This window comes from Mauremys mutica, chromosome 1 (genome assembly GCF_020497125.1).
Source record: "Mauremys mutica isolate MM-2020 ecotype Southern chromosome 1, ASM2049712v1, whole genome shotgun sequence".
NCBI lineage: Eukaryota > Metazoa > Chordata > Testudines > Geoemydidae > Mauremys > Mauremys mutica.
The window spans coordinates 197,094,829-197,115,572 of record NC_059072.1 but is presented as its reverse complement, the minus strand read 5'-3'; the positions used below and the strand labels follow the sequence as shown (position 1 = coordinate 197,115,572).

Genomic DNA, 20,744 nt, shown 5'->3' with positions numbered 1-20,744 from the left:
TGACCTGAAATAACTGCATTTAAGTTACTGCACTGATATGTTTAATATCTTCAGACTGAATAACCTATTGGGATCCACTAAAAAAGACCCCTGCTGCATTGGTGCCAAAATTAGATCATTCTACCCTCTTTCCATATGAAAACTGCAATTGTTAGAGGTAGGCAAAGTTCATAAAGTTTAAGGTCTCACTGGCAGCTGGGTATATACACTCAGAGAGACAGAACCTGGCATTCAAAATTTCTGAGATGAAATACAATATAAAATCACCTTTAACATAATTGCCTAAAATCTTCTTTTGTATATAGTATTACATTTAGAATGGATTTTTTTTTAGCAGAATAGTTCAGTCTTAAAGCTCGAAATAGTAGAGGAAAAGAGCACAAATCATGAGCAAATCTTTTCATATAAAATGTAATTGGTATTAAATCATTTAGCAGTGTTGTTGCTTTAAGAAAAACCCAGGGTGTCAAGACTACATAGTTACTCTGATTATGTAAAAGTTTATTATTTCATGCTTTGATATTCTTTTAAAGTACCCATTGGTAGAAAAACAAAGAGTTTCTTTTCAGAAGGCTAATCTGACTGAATCGTACTTTACACGCTGAGAGTAGCCTCTTGGTTATCCTCAGTTTCATTTTCCTACAAATGGATTTGCAAAGTTCAGTGAATCTAATTTTGTCCACTTGTCAGATCATTTAGTTTTTCTTCTCTTTTTCTTATTTGGTATTTTCTTGATTATTTTTTTCTTTTTCATCTACCTCCATTTTGGTTTTACTCATTTTGCTGGTGATGCAGTGTCTGAGCTGCTATTCTCAAAAACACGTGTGTTCATGTTAGTACATATATGTAAATTAAAAGTGAGCTATTTTTGATTGTGCATTCTAATTAACAATATAAAGGAGGGGAAAAAACAGCATTTGGCTAAATGGAAAAAGACCGGATCAGTGGAATAAAAAATCCCAAATTAATTGAAGTCAAAGGGAGTTTCCATTGATGTCAATGGGCTTTGAATAAGAACCTTATCTAAAGAATTCCAGATTTATTCCAGGTGGCGAGACCACAGTACTCCAGTACCATAGGGAGGAGGAAACAGAGAATTTACAATATTTGTCATGCATTCAGTGCAATCCCACTGAAGACAAGATTACACACAGTGTATGTCAGCATAGAATTTGTCTCAAAGTTCTTACCTTGCCCGCATTCCATATCTTAAGTATTTTATATGATTCATTATGCTGTTTAATGTATGGATCCAGTTTTGCTTTCAAATTTGTACACACAACAAGGACTACACTGTGAGATAATGATCTGCCCTAAATAACGGGCAGCACATTATTACATGCCCTTTAAGCATCCCAGGAAAAAAGATTGTGACTCAGACACAATTACCCTTCTTGTTTTCCTACTGCTCTGGGAAGAGAGTAAACTGCCCCAGGTACAGACCCAGTACAAGGTATGCTGCCCCGTGTGCTGGGGAGATTGGAGCTGAGATTCTGCCTGTTCCCCACCCCGTCCTGTCCCCATACTCCATGAGGAAATAAGCAGCAGCCCTCTGGAACCTACTTTCATGTCTGTGCTGCTACCTGATGTTGTTAGCCAGAAGAGAGATGTAAGGCTCCTTTAGGCCTCTGTGCTGCACTAGCTGGGGTAAAATTTGGTGCTAAATAACTTCAGTGAGAGTTGCCTGGGTTAATTTAGTATAAATCTTGGGTCCTACAAGAAGGATGGGGTCAAAGTTAAAGGTTACAGTGAATATCTTACCTTTTGCAATTCCTAACATTTTTAATTTTAAGAGTAACCTTATCATCAAATTTGTGTATTTAATTCTAACCTCACAAAAGTGTAATATACTTCCAGTTGAGCAGAGTTTAAAATATGGGGAAGATTAAGGAAGTGAAGGGCACAAAATAGCTTTTTTTGTATATCCACTTTTAATGAAAAAAATACTGTATGAATAGAAATGGAAGTATAACAAAGGATTTTCAATTGATTTAGGAAAATACAGTGATAAGTAGAGCAAGGAAAAACAGCCATTTTAACTCTCAGTTATTCATATATCACTGAACTGCTTAGTACCTACCCTCAGTCATTTCTGTTCCAAAACAGCCTACAAAATAAAAACAAAATATATGGTACTTTTATTGAAGTATTCTCCATTAGCAGCCATAAAGTCTTATTTATTCACCACTGTAGTGTCCATACATAACTTTTCCATTTCTTGCATGCCAAAAAGTACAAATGAATTTTAAAAAGAAAAGAATTTCTAGCCAAGTATATGGCGGTGGAAAGAAAACTTTCTTATCTATTTCTTCACAATTTAATAACTTGAAAATGATTGCTGGCAATGTAATTCTTTGATCAAAATGATCGGCTAGTGTTATTTTAATGAAAGTCCTTTTTTTTAAAATGTGCAATCTTTTAGAATTTATAAAATAACCTAAAGTTGACATTATTAACATGCCAGATACCTAGAGCATAATCTTGAGCCATAGCCAGATTAGATTTAGGACAATTTCCCAACATTTTAGGCATGAAAAAAATAAAAACTAAAAAGAAAACTAAACTAAAATAGAAGCACATGAGTGTGTTCCAGTGTTCCATATATTAACACTGCCCCTGCTGTATGTCTTAGTATGGTCCAACTCCCAATATAGAGACTATTTATATCAGTTTCTAGTGTGTCCATATCTTCTTAAATTGGAAGAAATATCTTTAGAAAAGAAATCTGATCTACTAGAACATACAATGGGGCTAGATTAGCTTCAATTATGTTACTTGAAATAAAATATCCATTATATTAAGCTACCGGCTGGCAAGCATTAAATCAAATATAGACTTTTATATATTCTGTATTTCTAGTGAAGTGTTACAACAGAACTTTTTTTTAAAACCTCTTGGCCAGCACAAAACAAAGACTGGATTTGACTGCCTCTTATTGGTTAGTTGAGAGTTATGAAGAGCCCTGTCTCTTTTGGTATTGTATTCTAAGCTTTTCCAGTTGCTCTGCACACTGCGTCTGAGCCAGTTTCAATGTCCGATTCTCCTCTGTCAGTTCTGCATATTCCTTAGTCAGCTGAGCAGCATCCATGCTCTCCTTTTCTGCCTGTTCCAGTCTGGCAATCAGCTCCTTTCTGAGGATTAAGAAAACAGGAAGATAAAAGTTGAAGTATGTAAGTGCCATTACCCAGGGTACACTTTTGGACATCACCTGTGGTCTTGGTCCCTAGGAAAGACAACACTGTAAGGTTTTGTGTTGATTATAGAAAACTTAATGCTGTTACAGTACCAGATGTATATCCCATGCCTAGAATTGATGATATACTGGACATTTTAAGCAAAGCTAAATATCTCAATTCTTCTGATTTAACTCAAGGTTACTGGCAGATCCCTTTGGATGAGGATGCACAGAAAAAAATCTGCTTTCATCACCGATATAGGACTCTATGAGTTCACAGTGTTACCATTTGATTTAATTAATGCTGGAGCCACCTTCCAGAGGCTGGTAAACCAAGCGTTAAATGGTTTACAGAACTTTGCAAGAGCATGTGTGGATGACACTACAGTATTTAGTAACACTTGGGTTGATCACAAAGAACACTTGGGAACTGTGCTGTCAAAACTCAAAGAGGCAGGCCTAACTATAAAAGCCTCTGTAAAACTGAAGTAGCCAGAGTTCCTTATTTGGGACACTGGGTAGGGGAAGGTCAAACATTCCTATGCTTTGAAAGTTGAAGCTATTGTAAATTGGCAGGTATTCCAAACCAAAAAATAAGTCCAATCTTTCTAGGTCTGGTAAATTATTACAGGTGGTTTGTGTGTCGGTCCGGTGACGTTGTCTCTGCCATCACAGATTTGTGTAAAAAGACCAAGCTAAACAAAGTCGGTTGGATGAAAGCATGCCAGGAAGGATTTGATAAAGAACATTTTGTCTGAAAAGTCTGTTCTAGCTTGCCCTGATTTTGACAAAATGTTTAAACTGTGTAAAGATGCATCAGACGTTGGTCTGGGTGCTGTGCTGATGCAAACAGGGGAGAATAACATGAAACACGCAATTGCTTTCTTAAGCAAAACATTTACATCAACTGAATAGAATGTCTGTCACAGAAAAGGAATGCTATGTTATAGTGTGGGCACTGGCAGTTAAGCAACTACCCTGTTCAAAAGAACAGGCCCTACCTGTTCAATAGAAAATTCAGCGTCTTAACAGATCATTAGTCATTGATTAGGCTAACAAACCCAAAGGCTCAAATTCCAAGCTTCTACACTGGAGCCTCTTACTTCAGGAATTTGATATGGAAATTGTGCACATAAAGAGAAAAGATAACATGGCAGCAGATGCTCTGTCCAGGAAAGAGGCCCTGATGAACTGCCTCTGGGTTAGCCACAGCTTTGTAAGGGGGAGGTGTGATGGTCTGTACCCCAATGTTCACCCCTTTTACAGGGGTATGAAATTTTGTACAAGTATGCCTTTGAAGAGGCATCATTTGAAAACTCATAATTTGCTGATCATTATTGTCCTGGTAAAATATGTATGGAAACATTGTATGTAAAGTTATAAGATTCTACTGTATGACATTACTAAGGTCTTATCTAACCTACACAGTTTTGTCAAAAAAAGTCAGGCTTCATTGACAAAACAGTGGAGGTGTACACACAATTCTCCTCCCGTCAATTTAATTCTCCCGCTACACCGACATAATCAAACCACCTTGATGAGCGGCACAGAGCTTTTTGAGACAAAGTTAAGAGTGACACAGTGTCAGTGTAGACACTGTGCTTGTTTATGTCACCCTAAGGGGACTCCCACAATGCCCATCATGACTGCTTTGGTAAGCAGTTTCTACTCTGCTGCCCTGCAGCCAGGTACACAAGCATACACCCCTCCGCCTTTAAAGCCCTGGGAATTTTTGAAATTCCACTTCCTGTTTGCTTGGCATGGACAGCTCACAACACATCTTCCCAGCCAACCATGCCGGCTTTCCGCAGCAAACATGCTCCCATCTGGAGTACACAGGAGTTGCTGGATTGGTTGGATCTGTGGGGAGAGGAGGCTGTGCAGTTGCAGCTCCGATCCAGACATAGGAACTTTGACACCTACAAGCAGATTGCCTGTGGCATGGATGAGAAGGGGCACGAAAGGGGTATGCATCAGTGCCATGCTAAGATCAAGGAGTTGAGGCAGACATACCAGAAGGCAAGGGAGGTCGACCATCACTCTGGTGCGGTGCCAAAAACATGCCACTTCTACAAGGAGGTGCCCGCCAGCCTCGGTGGCAAGCCCACCTTCACCGCCAAGAGCCCCATGGATATTTTGAGGGGACTGGAGGCTGTGGCCAGTCGAGTCATTCCCAAGGACTAAGTGGTGGATGAGGAGGCCAAGTTGGAGGATGAAATGGAACAAGCAACAGGCTTGTCCTGTGACAGGGTGAGGTGAGCCAAGACCTCTTTTTGACTCCAGAGGGATCTAGCCAATCACAGCGGTCTGGCTCTAGTGTGCCTAAAGCAAGAGAGGGGAGCTCCGGTAAGTACTCATTTTGCTTTGGTAGTGCATGGTTATACGAGCTAGAGGTGACCTTTATTTTGTTACATGGTGCACATGGTGGGAGAAAGGATTGAAATTAACAACACTTGGTATTGTTTGCATCTGCTTCTCGTTCCCCTGTGCAGCTACACAGTGGGGGCGCTGAGGAAAAGTTTGTTAATGCACACTAAGATCTCCCAGGAATCCTCCATAGTGATCTCTAGAAAACTTTCCTGCAGATACGCTACAATCCTTTGCCGAAGGTTCCTTGGCAGAACTGCTTTGTTTCTTCCCCCGTTGTAGGAAACTTTGCTGCGCCAATTGGCAATTACTTCTGGAGGCACCAAAGCAGCACACAGGCAAGCATATGGAACCTGTTGGAAGCTGCACGCATGCAGGAAATGCACCCCTGCATCTTTGGTTACCCTCAGTAGTGTGATTTCAGCTTCAGTTGCCCCTGCCTGTGGAAAACGGTGCCAGTATTCGAAATAGTGTCCTTAGGCACTTGTACTGATCCCCTTCTGAAACCACCCAGACCCTTTCCACCATCCCCTCCTCACATCCCCCTGGCCAAACTCACCATGTTTAGTGCTCTGTTTAGTGTGTGCTTGTCAAGGAAACTTAATAATGAAAGTTACATACACCTCTTTCTCAAAGACAGTGAGTGAACACACAATACTGACTCTGCGCACTGTTTCTTTTGCTTCTGCAGATGTGTGCTTGAGGGCCAGCTCCTACACACCAGCGGAACACCTCCATCAGATAAGGAAGCAAACGAGGAGGAGTGAGGAGGACATGTTTCATGAAGTTCTGCAATTGTCAGATCAGGCTGATAGTGAGCACAGTGAGCACAGAGTGTGGCGAGAGACAATTAACAAAAAGCTAGAAATGGATAGCCAGGAGAGGAGACAGGGCCAGGAGCAGATAATACAGGGTCAGGAGCAGATAATAAAGCTCACGGAGGACCAGAGATGCTTGGGTCCCTGACTGCACTGTAGTGCTCGACTCCCTGCCTTCCATTCTCTTCCCAAACTCCCCCCATATATTCCTTGCACTTTCTGGCCTGCCACAGTACCCCTGGCACACCACCCGCAGGGACATCTCCCATAACGAAAGTTGGACTTACATATAGCTGTGAGATCCTCACCTCAGAGAGTGCTGCTCACTGTCATGTCCCTTGTAAGAAATGTTAATCTGGGCACTGCTGTTTAATAAAAATTTAGTTTTACAAAGTCAGTGTTTCTTTATTTGTGACCTATGCAAGGTGGTTGCAACAGGAATTCATACACAGTGGTGACTGCCACATTTGCAGACTACAATTAACGCTCAGGCAGGAATCATTACAGGGGTCATTCAATGTGGCAAGTAACAATGCTTGGGTCAATTCATTACTGAAAGACACATTGCTGGGGCTCATTGTCAAAATGCTGCTTCAAAGTCTCCCTGATTCGAACAGCCCTGCACTGAGCCCCTCTAATAGTCCTGGTGTCTGAGTCCTCAAAATCAGCCGCCAGGTGATCCACCTCAAGAACTCCACCCCTGGGAAAACTTTCCCCCCATGGTTTCACAAATGTTATGCAGAGCACAGCAGGCTGCTATGACCACGGGAATAGTTTCCTCATTGAGGTCTAACCTGCCAAAAAGGCAGTGCTAGTGACCCTTTCATCTGCCAAATGGACATTCTTGGTTATTCTGCACTTGCTGAGTTAGTTGTTGAAGCGCTCCTAATGTCTGTGGTGTATGGTTTCATGAGCCATGGGAGTGAGGGGTAGGCTGGGTCTCTCAGGATCACTATAGGCATTTGCACATTCCCTATTGGAAACTTTTCATTTTGAAAGAAAGTCTATGCATGAAGCTTTCTATACAGGCCAGTGTTCCTGAAGAGGCATGCGTCACGCACCTTCCCTGACCACACTGCACTCATGTCAGTGAAACGACCCTGGTGATCCACCAACACTTGCAATACCATAGAGAAATGGCCCTTTCTGTTGATGTACTCCATTGCAAGATGGTCTAGGGCCAAAATAGGGATATGTGTGCCATCTATCGCCCCACCGCAGTTAGGGAATCCCATTGCTGCAAAGCCATCCACTATTTCCTACACATTGCTCAGAGTCACAGTCCTTCATAGCAGAAGGCGATTAATGGCTCTGCACACTTCCCAGCTCCAAACAGATTGGCAACTGACTGGTAGCAGTCTGGAGTTGTCAGCTTCAACACAGTGATCAACTCATGCTTTTCCACCGTTAGGGCAGCTCTCATTTTCATGTCCTTGCAAGCTCCACACAGAGTTCAAGGAAGGTGGCTTTGCACATATGAAAGTTATGCAGCCACTGCTCATCATCCCATATCTGCATCACAATCCAATCCCACTACTCAATGCTTGTTTCCCAAGACCAACAGTGATAGTCCACAGGATGCAGCTGCTCGATGAATGCCAACATCAATTTTTAATTGTTTCTTTCCATGGTACACAGCAGGGCAGGCACCATGGAATCCTGTTCAGATTCACAGCTCATAAAATACTGCAGGATCAGCCTCTTTGTGTTCACAAAGCTCATCACAAGACAGGTGATCAGTGCAGGATCCATGCTTTCAGGCAGAAATGGCAGATGCAAAGTTTACAAGTGCAGTTGAAAAACGGCATGAAATACAGTCAGAAGTCCTTGGAATCATGGGACAGAGAAAACTGCATCATGGGGCGCTGATCCCACCCCTATGATGCACTGTGATCCATTCCCAGAACTCCTAGTGGGAGAAGTTGGCGATTTGCACAGTGGGATAGCTATCCATGGTGCACTGCTCTCCCTCTCAGTGCTAGAGCACCAACTGTGGACGTGCTCCGCTGACAGAAAGAGCGTTGTGTGAACATGCACAAGCGATGTAATTACAGCAGTTTATGATCGTCAATGTAACTTAAATCGACTTAATTCTGTAGTGCAGACATGGCCTAAGACACGTTCCAAGTCCAACTAGGGGCTGGCTGGCATAGTCTGTTCCCTTAACTCACCAACCAGTTCAACCCCTTGCTTCAGGAAGTTTCCTTTAAAAGTTGCCTTGTCCTTTTCATCATCCTGCTTCCCACAGATTAAGTAACTTTTTAAGCATTTATAGCCCTGTGAGCAGTTAGCTCCCAGTCTGGGCAAAACAATGCTTGCAACTTGGGGAGTCTGTACTTGGTGTCCTTATCTGGGGCCATTGTCTTCTTTCTCTTTGTTCTTCCCTCAGCATCCTTTTAAGGTACCTCAATTTATTCATACAGGAAAATCTTATAGCATAATATGGAAAACTTCCCCTTGCTAACCAGATCATATTCTTTGTTAAAAAGCAGAATGTTATTGATTGATTCATTCCTCTTTTCTTATCATATCTGGAATTATTATTTTTTTAAATGCCAAAGTTGAGTTGAAGAGAATATTTCTTACTAGGCTGCTATCAACAGGAATTTTGCCAGCCTAAGGATCAAGTGCAAATGAGTAATAGCTAAACATTTTTATGGGTTATGCAATCTATTTAAGAGGAATCAGTTTGTATTAATTTAACTGTATTAATAATTTAGTGACATGAAACTTCCTTTCCATGATTTTCATCACTTGGGGCCAGCTACGGTCTTCCTCAGAATGTCTTTCCACTTATTCCATTGGGTGCAATGCTGGACTGAAGGCTTGAGCTTTTTCAAGCAACCACTTCCTAACTTATGAATATTCCAGGTAAATTACTTCAGATTTATTCTTCATTACTTTTCTTATACTTATGCAATTACACTAAACAGAGATAGAATAAAGTAAGCAATCAGTAATCAGAATCTCATTTCACTGCTTTTCAGCACTAGCAGGTAAAGGCTTTTAAATCCATGACAAATTTTAGGGAAAAAAATTAGTACTTATGAAAGTCAGACACCAACAATACTTAGCTGGCCTCAAACCAGGGGAAGTGCAGGCAGACACTATACAAACTTGCACAAATCTGTAAATTAATATCAATCCTGACGTGCAAAACCTGGATCAAATCTCTGAGCAAGCACTTTTTCCAACTTGCCCTACAAACATAGCCAAGAGACTATAACCCCTTCCTGGGTTTGGCTTTATTAAATAAAAAGTAATAAAAAAAACCAGATAATCAAGATCACCTCAAACCTTCTCCACAAACAGTTTGTGTCTAATGCTCCTTCCCTCACTGCTCAGCCCACACCTTAGATCCTCTTTCCTAGAAAGCCAATTGCACCTCTCTTATATTCAAATAGTATAAAGAATCGCCTGCCTCTGAGTCAGCAGAACTTACTTATTCTTGTACTGTCAGTATCAACACCTGTTAACAGAGTGGGCTAATGTTTCAGGCAAACACACTATCAGCCTGTTACAAAGGCCTAAGATTAGAATACCAGGGAACTGCTAAATGTTATGAATGGTGTGGTTTACAATGCTCACAAAAGGCTGAGACCACCTACTAATTTTTGCTTGTGACCTAACCCTGGATTTGAACTAAGCTTTCAGAGTTTGAAGGATACCACAATAAACTCCTGCACCATCTAGCCTTAGTTATGGATGCTTAATAAATAGCTCTAGCATTTTTTTAAGCTGTGTTTTCTTTTAGCAGTTACACTGTCGTTAAAAATTAACATAATTGATAAAGCATTTTCTAACCCCGTTGCTAAGACACTTGAGGCTGTGAGGGAATCTGTAGTGTCCTTTTTCGATGTCCACTTTGTTTTTTCTATGAAAAGCATGCTTTACATGGTAAAAATGTAATAAAATGCATGTCTTACAGTAGCAAAAAGACAAATTAAAGAAACTGGCAGGGCCTTAATGAAATGATTTTCACCCCTGACGTGTTGCACAGTAAAGGCTCTTTTTGTGGCAAGCAGAGGTGCCTTTTTATTTCATTCATTCTGAATAAATAATAAATACAAGCAAATTCTGCTAACTCATTTCTAACAAATAAAAAAACAACAGATATTGGGGTGGAATGTATGTACCTTGTAGGCATTGTCCCTTCATGGGAGTGGTGAACAGTCGCTCCCCGCCACCCTCTCCTGTGTGAGGACGAGGAAGGATTATGCCTCTGGATATGTGACTTACAGGGGCATGTGCCACCCCTTAGGAAGATGTATCACGCACGTTTGTCGGCTGGTGGCAGGATCACAGTCCTGCCTCCTCATTCAACATTTTGGGGCTGCTCTGACCCATAGGTGTAGTTTGACTTCAGTATTTGGATGGGCAGCTCCAGTCAGGCCAGAAGGGCCACACGTGAGGGGAAAATTCTGCACCTGCCTGAGGCTTACAGTTTGTGGGGAAGGTGAGGACATTGCCCATGTTCTCATCTCAGGGGGAACTAGGAGAGTGCAGGGATTGCAATGAGCTTCTGCTTGGGGAGGATATTCGAACAAGGACCAGTAACAATCCGGTTTTTAAGCTATAAAGGCAGAGCCTGTAGTCGTGCCACTTACAGCATGCTTCAGCCGTGTAGTCCTAGCACATCTGAGCACTGCTCAGCGTGGCAGGACAAGCTGAAGAGTCTTTTGGGATTAAATGAAGCCAGCGTACCACTCTGATTTGGCAGTGTTTTACAACCTTTTTGCACAAGTGCAAATAACTACACAAGGTGCAAGTCAGTGGAGAATAAGGCCTAAAGTGGGTAAACTGAGCAATTTACAGAATAGGAGGTTGGTGGGTTTGGGTTACACAGCATTTTTAGGAACATCCACAGGTATTAATGAAGTCCTCTGCTCAATGTACAACAGCAGTCAAAGAAAGCAAACAAGATGTTAGGATGCATAAGGACTAGGATGGAAATTAATATAGAAATTATATTGTCATTCTATAACTCATCTGAAACACTGCAGTAATGGTCACATTTTAAAAAGGAAACTGAAGTATGAGGGGGTTCAGAGATGAGTGACAGGAATGATTAGGAGCAGGGAAACTCTCTTATGAGGAAAGATTGAAAAGTTTGGGACTATCTTAAAGGGGATGAGTAAGTGACACCATGATAAAAGCATATAAAATAAAGAACAGCATAGAGAAGGTAATTTAAGGGCTTCTATTCCCCCACTCTTGTATTACAAGACTAAGAAAACATTCCATGAAATTGAAAGGTGACATGCAAAACTAATCAAAGGAAATAGATTAAAAAAAACCAAAAGCACAAAACACAGTTAGTCCGTGTAACACATTGTCATCACTGAGACTAAGAGGATCAGACATTTAGAGTATTTCCACACTGCAATATAACATCTGCAGCTGACCTGTGTCACCTGACTCAGGCTCAGGCTGCGGGACTATAAAATTGCAGTGTAGATGTTCAGGTTGGGGCTTGGGCCCAGACTCCAGGACCCCACATCAGGGAGTGGGTACCTGAACTTGGAATCCAGCCCAAATGACTACACTGTAATTTCAGAGCCCTGCAGCCCAAAAGCCTGAGTCAGATGACACAGGCCAGGTGCAGGTGTTTTATTGCAGAGTAGGCAATGGCTAAGCCTCACATGGCTACTAAGAATATCTAGAACTTATAACAGCAATTTTTAAAAAAAATAATCAAGATCTGTGGGAGGGATATAAACCCGGATGCTTTGGCACATTCACCTTCCTCTAACTATGGGAAATTAGAAGGAAACTTTCCCTAAGGACAGATTATCCCATAAATACATGCTTGCAGAGTTTCTTCCTCTGAAGCAGCCGGTACTGGCCATTATTGGAGCCAGAAAACTGGATTACATGGACTACTAAACTGATCCAATATGGGAATTCCTATGTTCCCTGGGCAAACTGTTTTTGCAAATAGTTGCTAAGTGTTGCTTCTCTGAACTCTCTTAATGTGCCAGTAATCATCTATGTCACTGGTGGTTTAGCAGTATCCAGTGATGAGGATGAACACTAATAAAAGCATGGAAAGCCCCCATCTCCAGTTCACCTGAATGTTTGTACCACATAAAAGGTTGTGTAAGCAGGCAGCCTTTTCTCTTTTTTTGGTGGGGACCGGGGTGGGGCGGTAGAAAAAGAGTGAACTAACCTGTAAGTCAGGGCATAAGCATACCCTCAACTAGGGGTCTACTACAATACACATAGAGGAAGGGAAGTGAAAAGGTATCCATGGCACAGAAAAGGGACAATCCTAGACCACATTTACTCCAGACATCTGTTAGAATTGTTTGGGGGAGGAAAAAGATAAAACTGGCCAGAGCTAATAATACAAAATATAGCTAGCAACAAGACAACTCTAATATTTAACTGCATAATCCAGGGTCATTAGCTAGTCAGTAATAAGTGCCCAAAATAACCAGCCATCCTATCCCTTTCACCCAAAATTAGAGATCTAACACATCTGTCATGGAAATATAAGAAGTTACAGGAAGATAAATTAAATTACATTCACTGATCTAAGTGTGGTGTATTCTTGCCTCCACACCCCTTTCTTCCTTTTCTCTCTCTTCTTCCATTTCAGGTTGAGTTTGTCCCTTGCCCTACATATCAGAACAAATTCTCTGCTGGTGTAAATGGGCAGAATTCAAATTAAGTCAGAGCTGTGCCCATTTACAGCATGTTCTCCCACCAGTCTTGCCCTTTGTTCTACCCTATAATTCTCATTTTTTGATCCCCTCTTCCTCATGAGGTAAATGTGTTCATTGCTCCCACACCTACCATGGTTTGTGCTCTTACTAGCTGCCTCTCCCACAAGGAAAATGGGGCAAAAAGGCTCCTGCTGTGGCATGCAGCAGTCAATTCACCACCTCCCTTTATAGCTTTGTGCTCCTGCCTCCCCCTGCATTCTGTAGTGAAAAGCATATTGCGAAGGAAGAGGTCTGAGGGCAGGAAGAGAAGTCAGCCAGGAGAGGGCCCCTAAGCAACAGGAGGCCAAAAGAGACAGGGGCTGGTGCTAACTTCTTAGCACTGGTTGGTGGGCTAGCATGCAGGACAAAAGTGAAAAACAAGATTGTTAACTGCCCTGCATTTGCTCTAGGTCCTTGGAAAGAAGAGAAGGCAAGACAGACAAATTACACATTATTTATCTACCATATTTCTAAGGCATCTGTCACTTTGGTATGTAAACAAAGTTATAAAGAAATCATTTTATACAATAACCCTTTTCAGCTGTAGTTATTCAAATGTGCTTGTGGCACTGACATCTATTTATGCTTATGATATCATTATGATCTGATTAAGTTCCCTCCTTGATAAATTCTGATCTATGCAATAGCGCTAATTTGCCATATGATCTTTACTGGTCTGCGAATATTTTTTAGAAGTAACAATGTGGAGTATTCTGTTTAGAGCAGACTATCATCTTGTTCAATATTTTGAACACAGAGTTTTGTATCATCAGGCTTCCTGGCAGTATGTGTTGCCACGTAGTGTTTGACCTTTGCATTCCACAGATAAACTAATCTGTGAAGAGGAAGTTAAGAATGCTGGCAGGGTAGCCATCTAACATAAGATCTCTTTGCTTCAGTAAAGATGTGAATTGAGTGGAAGATTACACAAGTTACTATTTGTTCAAAATAAAAGGGAGAAATCATGTGTGTATTTATCAGTTTATTGTATTCAATATTTACAAGCAAGGATTATATTTACCTGGCATATTACACTATTATGAATCCATATTTCCATAAATGTTGATTAAAATGTGATAATATTATGTAGTAAAGTTGGGACTAGTGAAGTTTCAGAAAGCTCAGAAAAGACTCCATTTTTGAACTTCTGTTATTCAGACAGACTTTTCACTCCAGCCCACTTCTTTTTAGAAGAGACAAAACATCCCTTTCTTCTAATTTATGGAATATTTAATATCCCATTTCATCCCAGCCAGTGTGATCCACTCTAGTCTATTAAATTTCAGCAAATACCCCCACTTATATCTTGTTCCCTGTAACTTTCAAACTGTTTCTGTCTAGAACAGTATTGTACTATCAAAAAAATTAGTCAACAGGCCAAAAATCTTTTTCTCCTCCTTTTTTTTTTTTAGATTAAATGAATTGAGAGCTAGTAAAAGGTGCTGGACTGACATCCTTATCTGTCTAGGCATTTCTAATGCACCCACCACCATGGTATCTAGGTATCATGTATATTATTAGGAGACATATAACAATAGTCCAGAAAGAAATTACATAGCCACTCTTGTTTGGATATACTTTTGTATATGTATTTGGAATTCTCCAGAATTAAACATTTCTTATGTGCCTGTTGTCATAGGATCTGTATATACATAACTCTGTTCCCAAAAGACAAATTTCATTCTATCATAAGCAATACACTATTTTAAAAAGATTTTTATTAAAGAAAAACCTCAAAGTCTCAAGTGTGTTTTGCTTGAAAATGTGTGTAGTTCATTCAGGTATGTATCACTTGTAATAAAACATTTATAATCAGCTTTCTGAAAAAATAAAATAAAATAAGGCCATCTTTTTAAGCCTGGGTACCTAAACTTAGGCACTTAAATTCATAATTTGATATATACGTATCAGACTTGGATTATCAGAGGTGCCAAGCATCAATGGCTTCCACTGAAATAATTTGGGAGCTAAATATGGATTGTAAATATGTAACTGACTTTAGACAACCAAGTTTAGACAAGTTTGAAAATTTTGGACTAATATCTGCGGTGGAACAGATAAATAGTCTCAATTTCTTCCCATCTAAAGTTACAAAAATACATTGTTAGCACTTACATATTATGTTATTAATTTTAATTTTGAAATCTTTTCCTTGTTTTAGATCTACTCACAATAAATCGGTTCCATTCAACTTCTGGACCAAACCTTCAGAACTGGTGGCTCAAATCCCAATAAATGCATATATTGAAATTTGCACATACAACCATACATTTGGACACACAGACATTTATTTTACACATGCATATTTGTATTTGCTCATCCAGAGATAAGTTATGCTTGTGCAACTTAGGTGGACAGTTTGGAAAATCTGTCAGTTTTAGGATCTCAAATTCAATAATCTTTTAAATCATGGCAAGATTTGTTGGATTTTTCATGCCATTTGGTCCATCTTCCACCTTTAGTACAAAGAATATGGCTTTTCCTACCCTACATATATACTTTCAATATACTGACATTGGTGGTACATCCTGACCAACTACTAAATGCCAAACAGTCCCTACCTCACCTATGCACAAAAACCAATTTGTCTCAAAACAGAAATTATAACTTGTTCTGAAAACAATTCTTAAAGATAAAACTATGGGCTCTAACAGTGCATAAAGGACCACATTCTGGAATGTATTCTTAATATCATAGCTCTCTCAGCTGGCCTCAGCTAGCAATCATATCTGTCAGACAATAAAATACCTATATGGCTTAAAGCAGGAGGAAAAAAATAAGGAATTGCTGCAAAAATCATTGGCATTAGTAGAAAAATCCCTGCTAGTAGGAAGTTTGTTCAAGTAATAACTGAGGCCCCAGTCCTATGATTGCCCCTTTGATGGCAGATACCTGCATCCTTACAGATTCTTATTGACTTCAGTGGGATTCTGCAAGAATGGCAGGTGTTCACTCATCTGGACCCACTTGCAGGTCTGGGGCTTAAAATCTTAACATTCTTTATAGTTGGGTCTCTGATCATACCTCACCTTCTTACATGACCTCAAAAGGAATCTCCTGAGTTGGGGTAACTGAGGCAGAAAATTATGCTTTTGTTGCACTGAGGAAAATCCAAAGTCCCATAGCATCAGAATTAATGGTTTGTTAAAGAAGGATGTATCTCTTGTATTAGCTTTTTACCTCTCACTCCACCTCAATCCAAGGCTTGGTGAAACACAGCTACAACAAAAAGGCCTTTTTCTGTGGGATGGCTGGCCTTTTGTTAAAATAAAATCCAAACACTATACAACAGAAATAGAAAATACAGTAGATTAAGGATTTACTTAGAGTATTCTTTTCAACTGAATTACTCTCACTCTTTCGTTCTTCACTGAAAATGCTGAATCATTCTGGTTGTCAACATCCGGCATTTGATTTAACATTAACGACACCTTGGAAGAATCCAATTAGCATCAAAAAATTTTGTTTAATCTGTTTATATAATTGTGGTGATCAACAACTGAACATCATGCCATAAAGTCAATGCAAACCATTACTATTAAAAGGATGGAGCCAGTGAGAATAAGCCATCAACTGGATCAGAAAGGTCAGGCAAGAGAATAAACTTAATGTAACTCAGGCAAACCACCCTGCCACACAAAAGGAAAACAGAAAAAGAAGAGGAATAGTCAGGAAACACAACACAAAACAACTGGACAGAGAGGGACCGAAAAAATGGTCAAAGGTAGATATGTCATAATAAATGGGTCTTCCAGAAGGCCTTTCTACATGCAAGGTTGCAATAGTTTAATTTAAGGTGTGATTTTAAACTACAAATCAGAGGGTCCACACCATCTTTGCAAGGTTTAACTAAAGTTAATTAAAAACAAATTTAAGCTATACAGAACTAAATCATTCTTAAAACTGAAATAAGGGTGTCTACGCAGGGGATTGCGCAGCCAATAAAGGGATTCTGGTGGATGTCCTTCAGTGGACAGTTGCATAATTGAGAGCCCTGAATAGTTAAAGTTCTACTCTCGTCCTGGTCATGGCCGAACCTTAGGACAGAGAGACGGCCTGCTCTGTACAATTGCAGTTATCCCAGGCAGGGGAATAGGGTCACAAAGACCTTCTGGCTTAGATTATGAAGGGTTTCTATAGATCAAGATCTTGAATGTTAGCTTCCTTACTCAAACTTTTACTCTTTTAGTCTCTTTACTCAAACAAAAATACCATTTTTCTTTAATACCTACTTCTGGCAGCATTTTCCACTTTTCCTTCACTAACCTGGAAATCATATTCCATGTGAATGGTTCTGTAGTAATTTTAAAAATAATTATGAAAGTTTTTCTTCACGCAAATTACTGTTCTTTTCCTTTGAACATATAAGTAAATACCGAGGTTTCTTTGGAGAAAAGTTACTTACTTTCTTTCTTCCAGCAGTGCAATTTCCTTTTTGACTTCATGATATTCTTCTGCTATTTGGCAGTGCTGTTTGAAAACCTCCATAGATTCTGTAGAGTCATGGCAAGGAGGCAGAGGCTTCATAAACAGAAAGAAAAAAATAATCTAATGCTTCTGCATGTGACAAACATTAGAAATGAAATCTTGCCTATTTAAAAACCAAGATATGATGTGGGTCCAATCCTGTAGTCCTTATTTAGGGAAAACATCTATTTACTACAAGGACTGCAGGACCAGACCAAATGTTATTACTGTTATTTCCCATCTGTCACATGTAAACATAAACCTTTTAACCTTTCAAATATTTTCATAATTTTCCTTGCTACCTTTGCAAGCCAGCAGTGAAATTTGGATTAGAAGGATATTCTCCTTAGACAACATCTTCGTCAGGTACAGTGAAGTAATAATGCTAAATTTGGAGCACCCAGTTATATCCACACCACAATATAAAACATGGCATTTATAATTTCACTGCAGAATCAAGCAGAAAATTAATTTGAGTTGATGGTGGGAAGAGTTCTAATTCAAACATAAACATCTATAAGATTAGAAAAGGGTACACCGAGGAACCATTGGCTAAATAGTTTTGTTCCCTCCCCAGTCCCCCCACATGCCACTTTATGGAACATGGTCTTATAGTTAAAGAACACCACTGTCAGCCAGAAGATCTGGGGCCGAGTTTTGCAATTTACTTTCAGGGAGCCAGAATGTTATCCCAGCTCTGCCACAGCCTTTGATGTGACCTTGGACAAGTTTCTCTCTGTGTCTCAGTTTTCACAATTGCAAAAGGAAACAGACAGTACTTACCTAAGGGCTGAGGTGAGGCTTAATTCACTAATATTTGTGAAGTGTTTTGAGTTCCAGTGATGGAATGTGCTGTAGAAGTGAAAAACTATGAGGACAATGAAAACACTCCTTTAAGAGTATTCAGATAATAGGGACCCAATTGTCCACCATTGAAATTAATGGGAGTTTTGCCACTGACTTCACTCTATGCAGTCCCCATATTAGTACAGCAAGTTGTTTTTAAAAGAAGAATGTAAACTTTGGAAATCCACTATTGTAAATACAGCAAATAAAAATACCCCACCCTGGGACTCCTCTCAAGAATTAAAACTAATGTGTTGAAAGTACAATCTGGGGGAAGTGGAGGTTGATGGGTATTGCTCCTTCTAAAAAAATGCAGCTTAATTCAGACATCAGAGATGAGCTTCACACTTCGTCCATAATACTGGTAGAAAATTTAATATTTTTAAATTGGTAGCCATGGATCAATCAACTGCACATGAACGCCACATAGCGTGATTATGCCACCTGTTTAAATCAAAAGGAAACAGTTAAAAATAATTCTTCTACTGTCCTGCTAAGGAGCATCCAATTGCCCTCTGGAATAAAAATGAATCTATTTCTACCCCTCATAGCTCTATTTGGACTCTTCTATTTAGGGAGGAATATGCTTTCAGTGACTATGGCAGGAATGGCAGCACACTGGTTCTTCGGTTATTCTTTTTCCTGACTCTGAAATATTTTGCTGTAGCTAAAGTTACAAAGCACAGTTTTGATTAAATCTACTTACAGAGAAAGAACAAATGGGTTTTTACTTAATAATGAATCTCTTTCAGATGTGCCTTAATGAAGAAAAATGGTTGATGTGATGCAGGCCATCTGAATTAATTGTAAGTGGTATGTAGTTTTTAAGAAATGTGGATGTACAAACATTCATTTTCAATACAACATGAGTTCTCAGAGTTTAAATTAAGACATTTATAATAATACTGCTGTGAACAAGTTGTTTTTAAGAAACAGCTTTGAGTTCAGGTGAGGTCAGAGCCCCAGAGAGAGAGTTCCTCATTCCTCAGAACATCCAAGGGAATGAGGACAGACACAGGGATGGATTTTAAATGGTAGGCCACAACTTATATGAAAATTTAACATTGGAGAGAGGCACTATCTGCCCTATCTCTTACCAGGCATTTCAGGAGCGTCCATCGCGGTGTTTAAAGGGCATCTATCACAGAGCTCATAACTCAGGGTAGACTCTCCACTGCATACCCCAAGGATTCACTTTGCTCTGCTGAATCCCCTACATTTCACAGTATGAAGGGGACACAAGGTACCAAAGAGGTACCCTGGTCTGCAACAATTTCAGGTATTCCTTAGTCCATAGACCTGGGATCCACCAGTGAAATCCCATCTCTCTTATCTGGACACAACTGCTGCAAATTAGGATGAACTAACACTCTTAGAATTCCTCACATTAAATTCCTAAATCTTATACCTATTTAACCCAACCATGTCTCCATCATGCTAGAAGGAAGGTTAAAAACCCACTAGGCCTCAGCTAATTTGGCCCCAATGGGAAAAATTCCTTCCTGACCCCTTGATCAGGTGATCAGCCAGACCCTCAGCAACTTAAAAAAACACAATTCCTATATTATGTAATTATAGGGAGACAGGTTGGGTTCAACTAAAAATTGGATCAGAGGCCTGATAAATCTCAGGCCAGGATTTAAATAAATGATTGTAGGAAGCAAGAGCCAGTAAGCTCACAACTCTCTAGCTGGCCACCAGGCAATGGAGCATCCAGGGGAGGAAGGGCCTACCCCTGTATATACACCTCATTTTCTCCTAAAGCCATCTGGCACCTACTGGATCCAATCAGGTTTCCTATTTGTTATATTGGTGGGTGGCAGTGATGTTTCCTGGGAAAGGGGTTTTAATTATATTTCACTGTGGGTGAGCTACAGCACCATCTGTATATCCACCCAAATAATCAGTGTAAATTTAACAAGACAAAAATATAGAAGTTGCAGTGTTCTATTCTAGGAATGCCAGGGTGATCCAAAGCACAATCTCTGCTATCCACCAGAGTAACCAGCACACAAGTTTATCACAACAAAATCTTTTAAAAGTACTCAGTGAGAAAGCCCCTAAACTATGGTCCTTAAAGGAAAAAGTTTAGCTTCTTCAAATCTACCCCGTTTACAACAGTTCCAAAATTAAAGGAGCATTCAGTTTCCACATTACAGCTTCCCACTCAAAAGATACATTTAGAGAGCTAAAAATTATCTAGTCATTCTGAGACTTTGTAGCTATTTCTCACTTAGAACCAGTTGCTGACTCTCAAACCTGCTTCCCTCATTGTTTCCTCTTCAGTGCTGCTTTTTTCTTAAAATGACAAGTTAACTCCATAAAACATATTCACAGCAAAAATCCTAAACAATTCATCAGACA

At 39.9% G+C, this 20,744-nt stretch overlaps 1 protein-coding gene across 13 annotated transcripts in view; it reads right to left on the bottom strand.

The window, feature by feature from the left end:
• Positions 1-1,922: 1,922 nt before the first annotated feature.
• The window catches only part of MAP3K7CL (MAP3K7 C-terminal like), an 86,769-nt gene continuing 67,947 nt past the window's right edge, over positions 1,923-20,744 (bottom strand). For 11 of the 13 annotated variants that reach the window (XM_045002287.1, XM_045002288.1, XM_045002282.1 and 8 more), the window contains 2 exons: positions 17,473-17,588; positions 1,923-3,131 (listed from right to left, as the gene is read on the bottom strand). In XM_045002287.1, coding sequence (XP_044858222.1) covers positions 2,951-3,131; positions 17,473-17,588 — 297 coding nt within the window. In that variant the 3' untranslated portion in view covers positions 1,923-2,950. Of the gene's footprint in view, positions 3,132-17,472; positions 17,589-17,836; positions 18,287-18,317; positions 19,834-20,744 lie in introns of those variants that run through there. The other 2 variants (XM_045002293.1, XM_045002292.1) reach the window with 2 other exon arrangements.